This window comes from Panthera pardus, unplaced genomic scaffold (genome assembly GCF_024362965.1).
Source record: "Panthera pardus isolate Hobbes unplaced genomic scaffold, ASM2436296v1 HiC_scaffold_16, whole genome shotgun sequence".
Classification (NCBI taxonomy): domain Eukaryota; kingdom Metazoa; phylum Chordata; class Mammalia; order Carnivora; family Felidae; genus Panthera; species Panthera pardus.
In genome coordinates this window covers 127,464,479-127,482,191 of record NW_026526721.1, presented here as the reverse complement: position 1 = coordinate 127,482,191, position 17,713 = coordinate 127,464,479, and the positions used below count along the sequence as shown (strand labels likewise).

Below are 17,713 nucleotides of genomic sequence, written 5' to 3'. Positions count from 1 at the left end.
CACCAAATCCTCAACCCTTTCCTTTCCCTCTTTCCGTCCCAATGTAGCCTCTCACTTGGGCTAAGACACCACTTTTAATTATTATTATTATTTTTTTATTAAAATACTGTTATACCCAGTGGAATGCAGCAGCAATCCTGGTACAGGGTGGCATAACAAAACAGCCATGTTTACATTTTAAATATTTACGATAACTTAAACATACAGACACACATCATGGTCTTTGGCAGAAAATGTTCACAGCACAAAAAATACTTTAAAAGAAATACCAAATATTAATCCAAAATATATTAAGTTGTTTTTTTTCTTTCACAATATTTTTTTGCCTTTTTTTCTCTTTTTTTCTTTTTGCTTTGTAAACAATGCACATGAACCAAATGTATTTTTCATCTTTAAAGAAGGGTAGGGGGATGTAAAAAAATATGCAATTGTCCAGCAAATGCAAATGTTTAAAAAGGAAACTTGAGGAATCATGGGAATGAAAGGACACATACCGAACCTAAAAACAGTAAAGGAAAAAAACAGAGATTCAAGGAGAACTAAAAACAGTCAAGACAAACTACTAAAACCCACCAATGGGTCCTGGGGCTGAGCTAGGGGACTCTGTAAGACCAGAAGTCAAAGTCACTGCTGCTGGCAGGCTGTTACATGGATGCTTTGCTCTAATTCCAAAGCACTGGCCCTGCTTTTCAGGGCGCTGCTCACCGGTAGCTTGAGGAGCCAGCCTCACGACTGCCATTTTGTGACGGGGGCTCCATTCAGAAGACGATGTGAGTCGCATCTTGTAGCTCACTGACTAGTTTTCACCAGCATACTCCCACTCCCAATCCCTCCAGGTGGGAACAAAGACTGATGAGAACAAGGCAACTTCTCCAGTTTCCGTCAAGAGAATTAGAGCTGGGAAGGCCCCCACGGCTCATTTCATCTGGCTCAGGGTTCATAACCAAACTGACAGGACGTCCCAGGGACAGGAGCTGTGGAGCCATTTCAAGAGGCTGGTGACAGGAGTCCATGGGCATTTAAAACAGGGCTTAAGGTGGAAGAAAAGACAGCAATATCATGTGGATCAACCAGTATCAAAATCCATGGGCCAAGAACTTGAGAAGGGGAGAGAGCTGGGAGGCTGGTTGGCAATTACAGGAACCGTGGCAGCAGGGACAGGGGAACAGAGAGGGGACAGATCTGAAGCGGCACACTTCAATCTTCTGTTCCACAAGAAAGGGGAATATATACAATCTGCACAGCTTATCCCAGTCCACTTAAACGGCCCCTCCCCACTCTGAGTGAGGGGGCAAGGCTGTAGCTTCTGCAGGATTAACACCCTCAATAGTCCCCAAAAGATGCCAAGTCTCCGTGATTTCAAGGAGGCAATGAGGAGCTGAGGAGCAGATGAGGTTGGCAGGGACCACACTCAGCCACAGGGGAACAGCAGAGCTGACCTATTACTGTTGTCCAGGGGCAACCAGCCCCTCACACCAAGATATCCCCTCCCTCCCTGCCTGAGTGCCAACTGGGGGTCCAGAGAGGGCTCAGCTCCCTTCTGGGCTTCCAGTTGCTACCCCAACAGTAAGCCTGGGAATCCTCATTCTGCATGGGCCCAGGAGGGATGTGGGGCTGAGAAGCAGGGTCTTCTGGGTGCAGGTGCTCTCACAGCTCCCCTCACCCCTACAGTATTCTTCCTAAGCCCCGGGCACCAGACGGTCAATGGGAATGAGTGCCTGGTTGGGGAAAGTGGGGCAGCAGCAGTTGGAGGGGCTGCTGGAATGGCTGACAGTGGCAGAGGGCAGGAGACAGGGAATGGTTCGGAGTCCCCAGGCACGACCTCCTTCAGATCAGTATCTCCACCATGTCCGACAAGTCCTGGACTCTGGATGTAGCGACAGAGTCTGGAGAGAGACAAGAGCACAGGCAAACGCCAGTGAGCGTTACAAGATTGTTCTTTTAAATCCTGACCCATTTTTAAAATTATTTATTTATTTATTCATTCATTCATTCATTTTAATTTAATTTTATTTATTTTCAGACAGAGCCAGGGAGGGGCAAAGAGAGAAGGAGACACAGTATCCCAAGCAGGCTCCGCTGTTAGCACAGAGCCCGATGTGGGGCTCAAACTCACAAACCGTAAGATCATGACCTGAGCTGAAACCAAGTCAGATGCTTAATCGACTGAGCCATCCAGGCACCACTAAATCCTCACCCATTTTTAAGATAGGATCTTTCTTCACCAACTTCCCCCCCCTCAACTGCCCAGGTGCTTCTAACTTGGCCAACCAAACACAAGGCTCAGCCCCCACCCCCCACACCAGCTCTCCATCCAGACTATCAGTGTCCAATGACATTTGTTTCTAACTTTAAACTGCCTGGAGGCTCGGAGGGAGGGGGGCCCAGGGAAGGAGGCTGCAGCATTCTTTTTGTGCCTGTGGTTTTCTGAGATGGCAAGGCACAGGCAAGCATGCAAGGGCTAATGTGAAAGGGAAGCAAAAAATTGAAAAGGCATCTTCTCAAATGTCTCTGTCTTGGACTCTTTTTAAATAAACTCTTCTACCCTGAGATTGTTGTCAGGTAACTCGCCAAGCTCCATGACCTTAGATATTTAGATTGGTAATGAAATATGTAAGGAAGACTACGAAAGAGGAGGCAAAGTGCCCCCCACACAGGCGCTTTCTTTCTGAACTCAGGATCTGTCTGTGATCAGGGTTTTTCAGTTCCTCTATTCACACATCCAACCAGCCCTCACATTCACCCTGCCGGCCTATCATTGTGCACTGCTCCCCCTGCAGAGTGGGCCATGAGCCCGAGGGGTCTGGGAAAAAAGGGCCTGGTGCTCCAGTTCACACCCCAGTGCGCCCTCAGCCCTGCCTGGCACAGAAGCCCAGGGAAGAGGGACTTACCCAGTGAGGCTGTCCTCTGGCCACCGCTGTACCCCAGGAGGCTGTCGGGCTCCAGGCAAGCGGCAGCACTGTCTGGGGGACCATCGGTCTGGGTACTCCCATCTCTGCTCCCGTGTTTGGCATGGGCAGGGAGGGGAGCTGCGGCTACTGGCTCCTCCTCAGGGGCCCTGTCTGCTGGAGAGGAAGGAGGTTGAGAGTTACTGCCTTGCCCACGAGTTGTAGCCCCATGAAGAACACCTGAAGTTAACTGTACCAACTGGGGGCGCGAGGTGGTATGGGTTGCTCTTGATTTGTAAGAACTTCAATTAAGATTAAATGCTCCCGTTTCCAAATGGGGATAACTATCGGTTGCATTGGTTTCCAAACATTTTAAGTAGCAGAACCCTTCTTTGCAGATGAAATCTCAGAAGCATCAGGGACTCTTGAATTTCTGTGGCATCTGCTCAGATGAAGAAGTGGAAGAGCTGGCCTGGAAGGTACATCTGCACAGGAAGCCCTATTTTTGCTTAGATGGCAAGTGGCCAGGATCCACGGTGATGGAATTTATGGGGATGGGGACTACAGCATGCCTCTTCACACCAGCAGGATAGCTGTGGCCGTAGCTGTGGTTACTGGAGCCAGACGGTAAGCTGGCTCCCCTGGGCAAGGGGTCAGGAAACCCTGGCTCCTCTGAGCCTCAGTTCTGGGAGCAAAGGCCTGAAAGCAACCTACTCTTCTACCTGTGCTCCCCACCTGCTTCGTCTCACCTGTAGCCAGCCGGGCAGGGGCATCCACTTGCCGCTCACTAGAAGAGAGACCTTGCCAGCCCTGGTTCCCTGCCGCTGCAGCCACGAAGACAGATGGCACGGACTTGGCGGGCCTCAGGGAGCCCTGGGTGGCCTTTCCAGGGTCTTTCCTGGAGCGCTGCTGAAGGACCTTGATCACTGCATCCTTCTCCAGGATCTGGGCATGGAGCACCTTCAACCTGAGGGGTGAGAGGCCACATTCACATGGTCAGACCTACAGATCCAGCGGCCTCCACCTCATAAAAGTTGGACAAAAAGCCCTCCCCACTGAGGAGCCAGGATGTATTCTCTTGTCCTTGTAATAGGGACCAGGGGTGGGGGGTGGGGTTTAGAAATGCCATCACAGTTCTGAAATCTGAAGCCCTGAAAACCTCCAGCACATGAGACACTGGGCCCTTCCTATGCCAGCAAAGGCAGGTCAAGGGGTGGGTTGGATTCATCTGATGATAGCAATGGCACAATCCCTCTCCCGCGGGGCAATACCCCTGAGCTGCTGACCATCAAATGGGCTCAGTTGATGTGCTTGTGCTTTTGAGTCAGACATAGGTTGAACAGAAATCTTGTAGGGCCTCTGAGATCTTTTTTGGAGAGAAAATACTAGCTATCCCCAAGGCAGGGACCCAGTCCACATTCCTTCTGGGGTGGTACATGGTGTGGATTCACTTGGAAAGTCTTATTCTCTGATTTCCTGGGGGAGGGGGGAGCAGATAGAGGCCAGGGCCTTGGATAGCATCCAGTACCTCCACAGCCAAGGTCTCCCGGGCAGACCAAGGAGTCTCTGGGAGAGAACATGTGTGTGGTGCCTGGTGAGCCAAACACACAGGAATCAGCCCAGAAGCATGAGAGACTGCTGAGCCTCATTCATGGGGAGAGGAGTGTTTATCAGGGATTAAGGGCATGGCAGGGGTTGGACAGGGCCACCCCCACCCCCACCCCCACCCCCGGTGGCCTCCAAGACCCAACCTGCTTTCCATCTCCTGATGCCTGTGGCCGCCGGTGAGCAGGCCCTCGTTGAAGCTGCTGCTGGGTGAAGGCTGGGGGGAGTGTCGGATGAGAGTGGTGTCACGCTGGGCGGCAGCTGTGGCAGCCGCGTCCATGGCAAACTGCCTCATGGCGCGCTCCTCCAAATACTTCTGCTCCCACTTGGTCATATCAGCCTCCAGTGCCAGGATCTGCTCCTCTTTCTCCCGCAGTTGCTCCGACAGCCGCCGGGCGCTGATCTCCGGGGACCCACCACTGCCATTGCCACCTGTGGGGGTGCCTGCCTGTCTCTGCAGAGAAGGGAGCACTGTGGTCAAGGGCGGAGGCTGGGGCGTGGCAGCCACTGGTCCTTGCCACAGGAGGACTCTCACCTATGCACAGGTTTGTTCTGCCCTTCCCGGCACACCCACCCCAGCACCCTGCTGCCACCAAAGATGAAGCAGGTGCTACGGTTCCCCACACCCCTGTGGCCAAGGGTATAGGAAAGATCAGGCCTGCCTTGCATAGGGGACCACAGAAAGTATCCTCCAAACTGGGAAATGGGTACTCTTAATAATTACACTGCGACAACTGGCGTAAATTAGGACCCACCTGGGCAGTCCTGGACATTTGGTCACCCTACCTCTGTGTGAAGGGTAAGGTTGGGAGTGGAGATAGAACTCTATCTGGTTTGTAAACACCAGGGTTAGTAACACAGCCCAAAGCGAGCATAAAGACTCAGGATCTGGGTCACCATCTGCCCTCTTCATCTTGGGGAGACATGTAAGAGCCGGCTAGTCTTCCACATCAAGGCTCCTGAGCTACTTTCTCTAGAGACCAAGGATGCCAACCCCTGCTGCTGTGGAGCCCGGAAGCCCAGGTCTTGAGTCCCCAAGACCGGCACCTGGCCAAGAGGTAAAGCCTCTGCTAAGGTGGCTGGCAGGAGCTGGGGCAAGGAACACAGATCATCCCCGCTTTCCAAGGAGGCCTCCACCTGGATCTCGGCAGGGGCTCCTGGGCCTTCAGAACCGGCCTCCTCAGATACTGCCCTCCCTCTGCCGCCACCACAGGTCTCTAAGCTCACCTGCTGCGCACGCAGGGCCTTGAGTTCCTGCTCTAGGCGTGTCCGCAGACGTAGCTCCAGCAGCTCCCGCTTCTCACAGGCCGCCTGCAGCTGCCCCAGGGCCTGCTGCAGCCGCTCCACCTTCTCCACGTAGGCCTGCTTCTTGCGCAGCTCCTCCTCGGCTCGTGCGGCCCGGCCCTGCGCGTTGCTCAGAGCCTGCTCCAGCAGCTCTGCGCGCCGCCGCTGGTCCTCGATGGCGCCGCGCAGCAGGGCCATCTCCCGCTCCAGCTTCTCCTGCTCCTGCTGCTGCTCATAGCCTGCAGGGAGGTGTGGGGCTCAGTCTGTGATGGCAACCGCCCTAGCTCGTCCCACTGGGCGCCTACCACATGCTGGGCCTCAACGACCCTAGGAGTTAGGTGCCAGTATTTCCATTACCATTTTATGGAGGAGGGACAGGTTAAGTCACAAATAAATGACAGCACTGGACCAGGGCCCTTGCAGTAATAACTGGGCTGTGCTGCCTCTCTACTGGGACATGGGCAGCCCCAAACACTGTCCACTTGTGCCAGGTGTCACCATTTCCAAACCACATTCACAATTTCGCACAATGACGCTAGAGACTGGCCAGATAGGAAGTGTGATGCCTATTTCCAGATGAGAAGGCTCAGGTGGACTGTGACATGGCCATCATTCAAGTGAAAGAATGAAGGAACAGGGAAGAGAAGAAGCATCACTGGTTGCACCATGAGCCAGGTACTTACTTACACATCTTTGTATAATAGCCTTTCATAATGGTCCCTCGAGGTAGGATGTGTGACCCCCAACATATTGGGGAAGAAACACAGGTGAATGGTGCTGCTAAAGCGGGGACCCGAGTCAACCTGGCCTCCAAAGGACCAGGCTGCTCTGGCTGTGGTGGGGTGCCCCTCATATCCACAGGCCTCCCAGACTGAGCTCCAGGACACATTCTGCGGACCCAGGGCTCCCCAGAATAGTGCTGCATTTCCTTCCCTGGTCTGGGGGAACCACTGAGAGGGTAGGTGACCAGGCTTATAAAGAAATGCAACCTTTGTGGCACAATAAAAATGACTATGGTCCAAAGATTTGTGGCTGAAGTCCTAGCTAAGCTGATTTTTAAATCATCTTTGTTCCTTCCCCAAGAGAACTCTGCTCAGAGACCCACACCGCATTGCAGAGCCAAGCAAGGTCCAAGCCAGACCACGCAGTCTTCTAGCTGATACTCTAGGCTTAAATCTACCTTCCATGCACCTGCCCGTTGGGAGTCCAGGCTAGCCCCGCAAAGAGTGTGTGGGCTGCCTGCCTTACTGGAGAGTAGAAGGGGGTGGGCTCCAGGGCCTGCCTGATGAACTCAAAGGCACTGTCCCTAGAGCAGCACTATCACAGTACAGTGGAATTTTCTGCTGTAATAAACCTGTTCTATACTGTGCTAACCTGTACAGTCGTCACTAGATACTCATGGCTATTGAGCACTTGAAGTGTGGGGAAGGAACTGAAATTCTTTTTATTCAATCTGAATTAGTTCTAATCTTTGCGCCACATGTGGCTAAATACCTATCACAAGGGACAATACAGGTTCTGGAATAGAAGAGTTAAGGCTGGGGACCTGGGTAGGCAGAGGGAGGATTCATTTACTCAGGGCCCTGAAGCAGGAGAAGGGCACAGTCAACCCAGGTCAGTTCTGACTCACTCCGGATTTTTGAAGGCTGGGCCCAGGCCGGCCTCACTCTTTGGTGTGGAGAAAAAAGATGAGGAAACTCAATAATACTGAAGTGGAGGCATCCACAGTGGGTTGACTGTTGACTTGGCATCTCATGAGTGTGGTGGAGGGGCTGGCAGAGAGAGGAGACTGGGGATTTGGGCCTAGAAACAATGACCCCCTCCTGCATGTGTTCACAGAGCCTACAGCTCACAGAGCTTGTGGGCAGCAGCCTCTCATCCAGTCTGACCATGGCTGCCCCATCTTAGAACCCCAGAACCCGAGTCTCCAGCAAGAAGCAAATGTCTAACAGGGACAGAACTCGGAAAGTGAGGCCTCAGGACTCAAAGCCAGATCCCCAGGGAGACACAGACCAGAGCAGCCAGATCTGTCTGTATGAAAAGCGGGTGGCATTGGTGACAATAATCACGCTTTCCTCCTAGTTGTTGACTGACCCCAGAAAAAAAGTGAGGTCAACTAGAGACATTTTCCCTGGAGTTTTGTGTTTTCTCCATAGGTATCAAGGAACAAGGAAAAGCTGCTTGGCTTTCCTCAGCCCTTGGGGTGGAGTGGGGGGACCTAGTCTTCTGTTTCTGGCAGCTTCCTGCTGCCTTGCACAACCTCTAAGGCCCTGGCAGGGGCTGAAGAGGCCTCAGCCTTGGCCATCCTCAGTCACCAGGATGAAACTGTTTGGGGAGGAGAGCCCCTGGGCCCGGGTGGAAGAGGAGCCGGGAGAATGGGAGGGTGCCAAGGGCGCGCAGGAAGGCAGAGCGAGCTGCGCAGTAGGGGTGGGGGGGGATGCGCCTTCAGCCCGGGAGAAAGCTATGGGCTTGGCCCCCACCGGCTTGGGCCTTCTCCCTTTGTCCCAGAGGGAGCGGCGGCGGGGGGCGGGCCCAGAGCGGAACAGCCCGGCTCTGGAATGCCAGGCATCCAGGTCACCCGCGGCTGTGAGATTAATGGCTCCAGCGAGGAGCCAAGAACAGCCTGGCGCTTGCTCTCTGGGGAGCGGAAACGCCTCCGGGCCGGCCTCCCCCCTCCCCCCGCCCCCCGCCCCTCTTCTGCTGGCTCCCAGAAACCTGCCTGGCTACTTCCTTTCTGTGGCGCCGCGCCCCCAAAGCCTGCCCTCCTGCAGGAGGCCCCCATTCTGACAACAGCCAGCAACCCCTCCGCCCAAGCTCCCAAGGGCTACACGAAGGGCTGCTCCTTTCCCGCCCTCCCCCAGCATCATCACCTCCATTGCCACCTCAATCTGCTCAGTACAGCCTATCCTACTTCCTGCCCACCCCCACCCCCCAATCCGGTCAGTGTCGTGTTCTCCCATTCGCTGTCCAGGGCAGCCCCAGCCAGGGCTCTGAGCCTTCCTTGAGGAGGGAGGTGCTGCCAGCCAGAGCTCAGTCCTCAAGCCATTTCTCCATTTCTGGACACCCCCTACTATCCAGGCCATTCACACACACAGTAGGCTTCCTCAAAGCCACCCTCACCTGGGACACCAGCCACCCCCATTCCATTTCTCTGCAAATGCACAATAGCACAATAGGAACTTCGGATTGCTCGAGCTTCTTCCAGGTGTTCAGGGCTTCCTTTGTCTCTCCCACTCCAGGCACCTCCACCTGAGCCATTCCCGTGCCATTCCCAGAGCCTCTCTCTCAGGCCAGTGGAGACTTCTCAGTCTCTCTCTCAGGCCAGTGGAGACTTCTCAGTCACTAATCTCCAGGGCCACAGACACCCTTGTTCCCTTGAATCTGTGGTTAGAAGGCCCTGCTCCTTTCTCAAGCTCAACCCCTCTCTCTTGACTTTCCTGCCGCTGTACCTTCCAGGGCCTGCTCCCACCCTCTGCCAGATACATGATAGGTGCTTAGCATGGTTCTCCTAAAGAACAAATAAATCACTGATTGAAAAGGCTAGTCAATGGTGAACTCATCCACTCTCTTCAAGAAGCCTTCCACCACCCATTAGAGTAGCTTCCCAAACCCCTTCCTTAGACTGCACCTGCTGGTTAAGCTCGAGGAACCCATTTTTGGTCATCTGCAGGTACCTCCACTTGGACACCTTGTTATGGCCCAGTTGCATCATGCACCCCAGCTTCTCACATTCCAACCAGGCACCCCCAACCTTTCTGCTGTCTGGAACTTCCTGAGGAAACTCACATTCCTTCTCTCTCTTCTTACTTGCCTCCAGGGCGATCTGGCCTCCCCCCTGCTCCCTACACCTTCAATCCTGCAGGATACTGTACTGTACTGACACAGCACCACAGCTCAGCAAATCACTGCACCCCAGCTGTCCCTCTTGTATCCACTGATCTCTCCAACAAATATGGAACCAGATCTTATTCTTTGGAGGCCACCCCTCCCAGCCAGTCCAGTCCAGTGCTGGGTGCATAGTAGGCATCTAGTAATCCTATGCTCAAAGCATTGCTTTCATAAGCAGGAGGGCCAATCCTCCCTGTCCACAGTCACTGCTGTGGTCTCGCCACCCACACATCTGTCCAGGCATCTGCATGTGACCCCTACTCACTTTGAGCAAGCAGCTTGGCCACCATGTCCTGACTGCCTGCCTGGGCCTCCTGTGTCTTGGTCGCCAGGCGGCGGTTTGCAGATTCCAATCTCTCTGTTTCAAATGAAGGAAAAAATATTTTCAGGAAAGATGTTTCAGTATCAGGTGAAACTACCTGCCCGGGTGTCCCTTGGGGTCCTGTCTGTGGGGCTGCGCTGTCCAAACTGGGGATGGGCTGACAGGGAAGCCCCCAGGCGTGCTGAGGGCCTAATGAGGAGAGAGCACTGAGCCACATAGATGGGGGCCCCCCAAGAGGCTCCAAGGCATAGAACAGAGACAAGCATCCTTCTGTCAAGGTGGCCCCCTACGAGTTGCAGCCTGGTTCCCTCCAAGCCAGTTTACACTTATTTTTGCAGACAGCAGAGATTCTGAATGTCTCCCTGGAACAGAGGGATCAAGCCCTCCAGAGACGCTCCCCACCCAGGTCCCTCACCTGGGTGACCTCCCTCACCTCTGAGATCCCTGTTGAAGTCCTGCAGCCTCCTCATTTCACTGTCCATTTTGTTCCGCATGGTCTTCTCCAGGGCCTCCCGCTTGGAAGAGGCTCTGGTCAGGCTCTCGTGGGCCTCAGAGAGCCGCTGGATTTCACTTTCCAGCTGCAAGAAAGAGGCAGACAGAAGAGGTGAAGGAAGGGGAGAGATCCCTGCGAGTGGGTAGCAATCAAGGTCCCCTCCACAGGCCCAGGCTGCTCTGCTACTCTCCATCAGGAAGGGTGAGAGAGGAGAGAATAAAAAGCAACAGCAAAATATCCAGGTGGCTATAGTGGGACGGTCAGAAGCTTGTGGCCTCCAGATATGAATCAGACTACAAGAACCAGCAAGCGAGGGTCCCATCAATTGTGCCAAGGTCCAGATGCTGAGTGAACCCAGGGCCAGGTATTCTGGAAGTGGCTGCCTCAAGTGACTTAACACAGCTTTCCTGCACCCAACATCCAGAAAGATGCATTTTACTTTTGTCCAGTTCCTACTGAGAATCTGAGCACAGTGGACCAGGAGGGGGCACAAAAAGACTCCAGCCATGTCCCGGGCTTTGAGCTACCTCGGACTCCACAGGACAGTCACAGGAGGCCTGAGGCCACCTGTCAAAGCTGAATGCATGGCTGGTAAACCTTCACTGAGGAACAGGGCACCAGACCCCAGCCTGAACTGCCTCTGCCTGGAGTATTTCCTCCTCTAGCCATCACCATCCACTGCAGAGGGCCAGCCTACCCCCACTGCCCCTCCCACTTGGCTGCTGGCAGGTTCTGCACGTGCTCTGAGCTGGCCTGTGATTCCAATAAGTAGCTCGTTTTTTCCAAGAGGAGGGGCTTTCTCTTTGGCCAGGGCCAGCCTAGAACAGACTTACTGTTGTGTGGGGGACACAAAGGGCTCTCTGTGGGAGGTGTCCGCAGGAGGGGGTGTGTGCAGGGGAAGGGTGTGCAGGGAGCTGGTGAATGGGCTCTTTCTAATCACTACTGGCCAGCAACTGCTCACACTCCAGGCCTGCTCTGCCAGCCTTGCGGCTGCTCCCCAGCTGTCTAGAGTTGGCGAGGGAGGGCATAGGAAGCATGAGGGGGTGGGGGCCAGCTCCCCCTTGCCCCTCTGAGGTCCCAGCAAGGCCTACCTTCTCAATGCGGCCAGCCTTCTCTGCTGAGCTCTCCAGCTCCCTCTGCAGCCTCTCGTTGTCCCTCTGCAGCCTGGCATTCTCCCTCAGCACAGTCTCCATCTGGGCCAGGTGGGCGCTGCCCGAGGTGGCTGAAGACGCCTGGCTGCTTGCTGGCCCCTCCACTTCAGGTGGACTGAGGGAGCCTAGGGCGCCATGGCTGAGAGCAGCTGGATGTGGTGGCAGGGGGTGCTCCTGGGCCGGCTGTAGGTACTGGTACTGCTGTTGTTGCTGGAGGAACACAGGGGGCACCTGGGCCTGCAGGATCCTGGGGAACAGAAGAGACAGTGTTCAGAGACTATATAGACCCCCATGGTTCCCACCGCTGAGCAACCCTGAGTGGGCCCAGCCCTCCTGGCATAATGGAGGAGGCCTTTTCCACACAGTGTCTACCTAAGACCCTCAAGGGCCAAGAGAATGGGGCTAGAGGGGGTTAACATCAGGATGCTTATTTCATGCCCAGCCTTATGTGGTCAAGGCCCTGGGGACCAGCCTGAGTAGTCCTGGTCCTGGTAAGCAACCAGTACTTAAATAAGGCATCTTAAACAAGGCACACTTGAACTTTCTAATCCATACAAGGTTCTTTTTGGGTCTGGAGGCCACGTCAATCATGACTTGAGCACACAGTCTTCCAGGCCCCTGGGCCACTTGGTGGCTGAGCCTCAGCAGCTACCCCTCTGTCTGTTATAAGCCTCTTACACTAGCACCTGCCAGTGTAGCACATCCACATTTTCTCCCTCCTATTTTGGGTCCCATCACCCTTCACAGAAACATTTTTAGAATACTGTGGCTAAGGGCAGAGTGGTGAGATAGATGTCAGGGTAAGAGTCTGAGCTCCAAAGTCTGACAAAACAGGCATTCAAATCCCCAGGGTGCCAGCATGCCTCTGCTAAATCATGAGGGTGAGGATCTCCAGCCTCACGGGGCTCACCAGGCAACACAAAGCCTGGCAAGTGCTGGGCCTACAGCACATGATCCACAATGGTGGCACATCCTCTACCTCTCCTACTGACAACTGCAGCCTATTGTCTTCGTAGAGTAAATGTAACCCACGCACTAGATGGAGCCACCTCTGGACTACCGCAATACCCTGAGTTTAGGGACAATGTTTTACTGGCCTCTAGCAATGGTGCAACATTCTCCTCAGAACCCCGTGGAGGTGGGGGTGGAAGCTGGTCACAGAGACTTGCTGGGGCCTTGTGACTCCAGGTATAAAAGAACAGACTTCCTCAGTTACACCAGGAATTTTCCAGGCCCCAGAAGCTACATGAGAGCTGAATTCCACTTCTGGGTCCATCCCCTCAGCACTCATGCCCTTCCTCCCCGGCTCCTCTTAGGACCCTAGGCTGAAAGAAAAGTCCCTGCCCCTAGTTCCCAACGATTAAGCCTTCTCTGATCAGCTGAAACGAAAGGATGGGCAGATCTGCTTCTCTTACTGCCTAAGCTAGAGCTCCTAGTGAGAGCTGAGCAGAGGGTCTCCACTGGAATGTCCAAACTCTCCCTGCACTGCTAAATGTGGCATTCTCAGGGTTGCTTCACAAACTTTCTTCCCCCTGCACTGGGCTAGGCAGACACAACTGGCATTCTTTGAGGATGACTTAGCTCTGAGGAAGAATAGTCTCCTTTCCCTTCACACTTGCTCTCCGGCCCCCCCTCCCCGTGTTGCCCCTCCCCCTCCCTCCCTTTTTTGTTCTCCTGCGGTCTACTTCCTTTCCACGATATTATCTTTTCCTGACAGGGCTCAATAAGGCTGCTCCAAAACTAGAAACCCACGACTCAGCTTCCGAAACTCTCCCTGACCAAGCCCTGAGAAAGGAGATAAGATGGGGACGCGAGAGGTGGAGGCTGGAGAAAACCCATAGGGTTCCGTCCTCTACTTCCCTCATACCAACACCATGGCGTCACTCATTTCTCGAGAGCAAGGAAAGGCATCTATCCCAGGAAAAGACCAAGCGGTGGGAAAGTGGGTGACTAAATGAAGACTCAGCAAGAATGAAGAGAACAAGACTTCGACCTTGAGGCTCCAGAGGAAAGGAGTCTGCAGATTCAGGGGTTTCCTGGACCACCATCGGCGGGGGAGATGCAGAGTGTGTAACATGAAGGGTGTGTATCAGCTTCTCAGAAGGTGCTGGGCCAAGTCAGAAGCCTGGGGCAGAGCCTCATTTCTAGGAACCAGTATTTCTGCAAGCTGGGCTTTCTGCCTCCTCCTGGTCTCCTGCTTCCATTCTTGCCCCTTAGAATCCATTCCCTACATGCAGCCTGAGGGGCCTTCTTAAAGAAGTAAGCCAAATCACATCCTCTAAAGGCTTCAGAATCAAGTTCTACATCCCCCAGCAGCCCTTTCCAAGGCTCCACAGAAAGGGGCTTGCCCGGACCCCATGTCCTCTCCTGCTACAGGCTCCAGCCACCTGGAGCATGTGGGAAAACATGAAAGGAAATGAATGGTAGTGACAGGGTGGCTCCTGCCCTGGTGTAGGACACAGAGAGGTCTTTAAGGAGGCCATCTGGTCCTTCCTGCCTCCAGTTAGGAATGCCCTCCATTAATCACAGAAAGCAAACTGTCCACTTGGTCTTAAGAGTCTCCAGAGAAGGAGGTCCCACTTTCTTGCCACTTAGCTTGGAAACAGTTTGGCGATGATTCCCAACCCTTGTCTTTAGCAAGTTCTTTTGAAAACCTAACCTTTAACCCCCTGCTGTAACTTGTACCCTCTGGGAACCTTAGTTATTTGACCGCTACAGCTAATTACACAATGGTATCCATCTCCAAATTAAAGCAAAAGATGCCACTAAGTTCTCATGTGACCTTGGCTAAGTCCTACTTTCCTCCAGGCGTCAGCCCCTCCTTCTTGGAAAGGAGGCAGGTATCAACAGCCTTCCTCTGGGGCTGGCCAGCCCTGACACAAGGTGCTGCTGTCTGGAGGCTCTCCACCCTGGGGAGAACTACACTGGAAGAAGGTCAAGAGCTTGAAAGAGCAGGGTGGGCAGTTACCTGACTTCAGCATGCTGGAAGTGTGGGCTCCCGCGGGTGCGGTACCGTGGGTCGGTGACAGCAGTGGCGGTCTCATGAGCCAGCACAACGTGTGGGTACTGAGGCGGAGGTCCACGGGGCTCTGGGCCCTCGGCAGGAGGGCCTCTGGGTGGGGGCCCCTGCTGATTGCGGGCCAGCTGTGGGAAGCTGTGGGAGGAGCTCATGTGGCTGGGGGCCCGGGCACCATTCCTCTCCAGGGACAGCTGCAGGAGCCGTTCACTCAGGGAGCGCACGTGCCCGTGCCTCAGCTCCCGCAGCGCCTCATCCTGGCTCCGATTGCCTCCGGAGGCCCCTCGGGGATCCCGGTCCCCTACGTGTGGCCGGGGCCCTGCCTGCTGGGCCGCATAATACTGCGAATGGGCTTTAGCTTCTTCATAGGTGGGTAGCTCCTCACCCTTGCTGGGCTGTGCGCACAGCCGGTAGAGGGTGTTCTCTGCCAGGTGGGTCTCACCGCCCTGGTGCTCCTGGCCCTGGGGCTCCTGCCTTGTGGCCTGCTGTAGCACCTGAGTGTCCTCGGGTGCCAAGAGCTCCACGGAGGCCTGGGGGCTCCCTGTGCTCCCAGCCCCAGCCCCACCCCGCAGGGCCTGCTGTTGGATGGCCAGCAGTGTGCGTGTCTCAGTCAGGTTGCCATAGCGCAGCTGCTCCTGGATGAGGCGGTGCAGGACTGTCCCCGAGGAGTCTTCCAGAGTCCTCATGCTTCCTTGGCTTGCACACCCCTGCCTGAACAGTGGCCGGTGGCACCTGGCCCTAGGGCATCCGAGAGAAGAGAAAGAAGAGCAATCAGTGGGAGTACCTGGGAGAGGAACAGGGAGACTTTCCATTACACTCTGGTCCAAAGCAGAATGGCAAAGAGCAAGGCTATGGAGGGTCACGCAAGGCTGGGTTCAACTGCCAATGCTGCCGCCTACTGATTAAGGCAGGTTGCCTAACCTCTGAGCCTCCGTTTCTCCATCAGAAAAATGTAAGGAATAATGCCTGCTCATGGAGTTGAAAATTAAATGAGGCAATGGCTGCTGAGCTCCTGGTGCGCTGTGAATCCTTAGCAAAGGGTTGCCATACCATCATATTCACACTTAGTACGGAGGCATAGCTGCATCTTTACTGTGTCTAAAGAAAAAGACACAGTAACCTAGTGGGTAATCAATCACCCAGGAACCCCAGCCTCCTGCAGTCTGCTTCCCATTGAAAAGGCTGATGAGAGACTCCAGAGCAGGGGTAGTTCAGCCATAACCACTGAGCAGGCCAGTCTAGGGATGGACAGGGGCCCAGTTTATTGGCAGGTGGTAAAGAACGAGTCCAGCCTAGTAAAAGCCTTGGGCAAACTGCCCCAAGCTCCCTCTAGAATGTTGCATGCTTAAGCCCTAGTCTTAGCAGTTAACTCGCCACCCTTTACCATGCTGAGCCCTCCCTGTCATGGGATGACCTTGGCAGTTACTCTGCAAGGTGAACAGGAGAAAGGAAAAAATGCTGGTTTGCTGAATATGCGATGAAAGAGAAGCTACAGTAGGACCATGGTTTTGTGAACTGAGGCAAAAAGGTGCCACTCATCCAGGTGTGCGGGTAAGTCACACAGTCTGTGTGCTGACAGCAACCGCATGGATGCTCCAGGAAAAAGAAAGGGTAGCACCCTGTCTTTGATTTTATGACCGTCCCCCTTACACACAGACACACGCACTTGCTACATTGGAAAAGACCTCAACGGTCCTATGCCACATAGGGGATGGGCACTCAGCATTTTGATACCAGTAACACCCATTTGAGCCAATTGGAGACGTAAGCGAGCAAGGGAGAGGCTCTTGGTTGCAGGGACCTGGGGCTGGGGCCTGGAAGCCTCAAATGCAGGGAGATCCTATCTCCTGAGGAAGATATTCTCTTCTGAGCTTGGGCTCTCAGTGGCTCATGTCCTGGAAGACCGCCCACCTCACCTGGCTCCCTTCCCACAGCCTCCTCCAACACAAACCTCCAAACTAGATTCAGGGAAAACCAAACAAAACCATATCTCCATAGGTCCTTGTGTATGGGGGGAGGGGAGCAGGCAGAACGTGGCGCCTCCTCCGCCACAGAACTAGCCCCAGTGCCCTGCTGCTATTTGGGCTTGGTAGGTTGGCAGAGCAGCCATTCCCAATCCGCTCCTTCCTCCTGGCTGCCCAGAAATGAGGAGAGGGAGTGGAGTCTGGAAGGCATCTCTGTACCCATCCTTCTTGGCACCCCACCATGCGGCCCCTTCTCCCTACACACAGGAGGCTGGAGATGCAAGACTCCAGAGTTACCAGAGGCAAAACAAACTGGAATCAATTCGCCCCAAGGTTTCATCTGCGGGGCATTTCCTAAAGTAATCAGTCTGGGCTGAAACCTGCTGAGAAAGACCGGGGAATGCAGAGCTTTCTGGACAGATTCCTGGTCTCCTCTCCGCCAACGGTGTGCCTGGGAGCAGGGAACACTTCCGGGGCCTCTCATCCGAATCTGTCCCCGTCAGACGCCTCAGATGCACATCCCTTCAGCTGAGGCCTTACTAAAATCTGCGACCACGACCCGGGCCGTGCACCTTTGCTGCACCAGCGCTCCTGGTTCTCTGAACCCCCACCCCCTTCCTAAGTAAGCACGCAACTCCGGCTCCCTCCGGGGCTCACGCTCGCCTAAGGAACCCAAGCGACGGTCCCTAAGTCAGACTGCACCCCAGCCAGGGATCCCGCCCTACCCAGACTCCAAGCCGACCACGAACACCTGGAAGGCCGCCGGTGCACCTAGAGCGAGCAGGGGAGGGTAGCCGGAGGCCCACGGAGTTCTTTAAGCGTCGCGGGTCCGCCTCCCTCCCAGCCTCCCGAGCCCTCTTTGTTTTCCAAATGCTCCAACGCTGACGTCACCGGGCTGGACGGCCGGCTGCATTCTTTCTAAGTGAGAGCCAGTCAGTGGCTCCAGAGAGGATTTTCCAAGGAAGACAAAGAGGAATTCTTGGACTAGTTGGGGGCAAAGACACCTGTAATCCCCACCTAACCAACCAGATCAGCCCCAGGGCCCAACTTGAACTCTAAGCGGCGTCTCCTGCCCTTTTCTGCGCCGCTGTCTTCAACCCAC

At 54.6% G+C, this 17,713-nt stretch overlaps 1 protein-coding gene across 4 annotated transcripts in view; it reads right to left on the bottom strand.

Moving 5' to 3' along the window:
- Positions 1–568: 568 nt before the first annotated feature.
- The window catches only part of AMOTL2 (angiomotin like 2), a 17,944-nt gene continuing 799 nt past the window's right edge, over positions 569–17,713 (bottom strand). The window contains exons 1-10 of one of the 4 annotated variants that reach the window (XM_019436995.2): positions 17,337–17,679; positions 14,600–15,385; positions 11,572–11,878; positions 10,421–10,565; positions 9,931–10,023; positions 5,721–6,016; positions 4,640–4,947; positions 3,638–3,855; positions 2,892–3,062; positions 569–1,886 (exon numbers count right to left, since the gene is read on the bottom strand). In XM_019436995.2, the coding sequence (XP_019292540.2) occupies positions 1,828–1,886; positions 2,892–3,062; positions 3,638–3,855; positions 4,640–4,947; positions 5,721–6,016; positions 9,931–10,023; positions 10,421–10,565; positions 11,572–11,878; positions 14,600–15,333 (2,331 nt within the window). In that variant the 5' untranslated portion in view covers positions 15,334–15,385; positions 17,337–17,679 and the 3' untranslated portion in view covers positions 569–1,827. Of the gene's footprint in view, positions 1,887–2,891; positions 3,066–3,637; positions 3,856–4,639; positions 4,948–5,720; positions 6,017–9,930; positions 10,024–10,420; positions 10,566–11,571; positions 11,879–14,599; positions 15,386–17,336; positions 17,680–17,713 lie in introns of those variants that run through there. The other 3 variants (XM_019436958.2, XM_053903794.1, XM_053903795.1) reach the window with 3 other exon arrangements.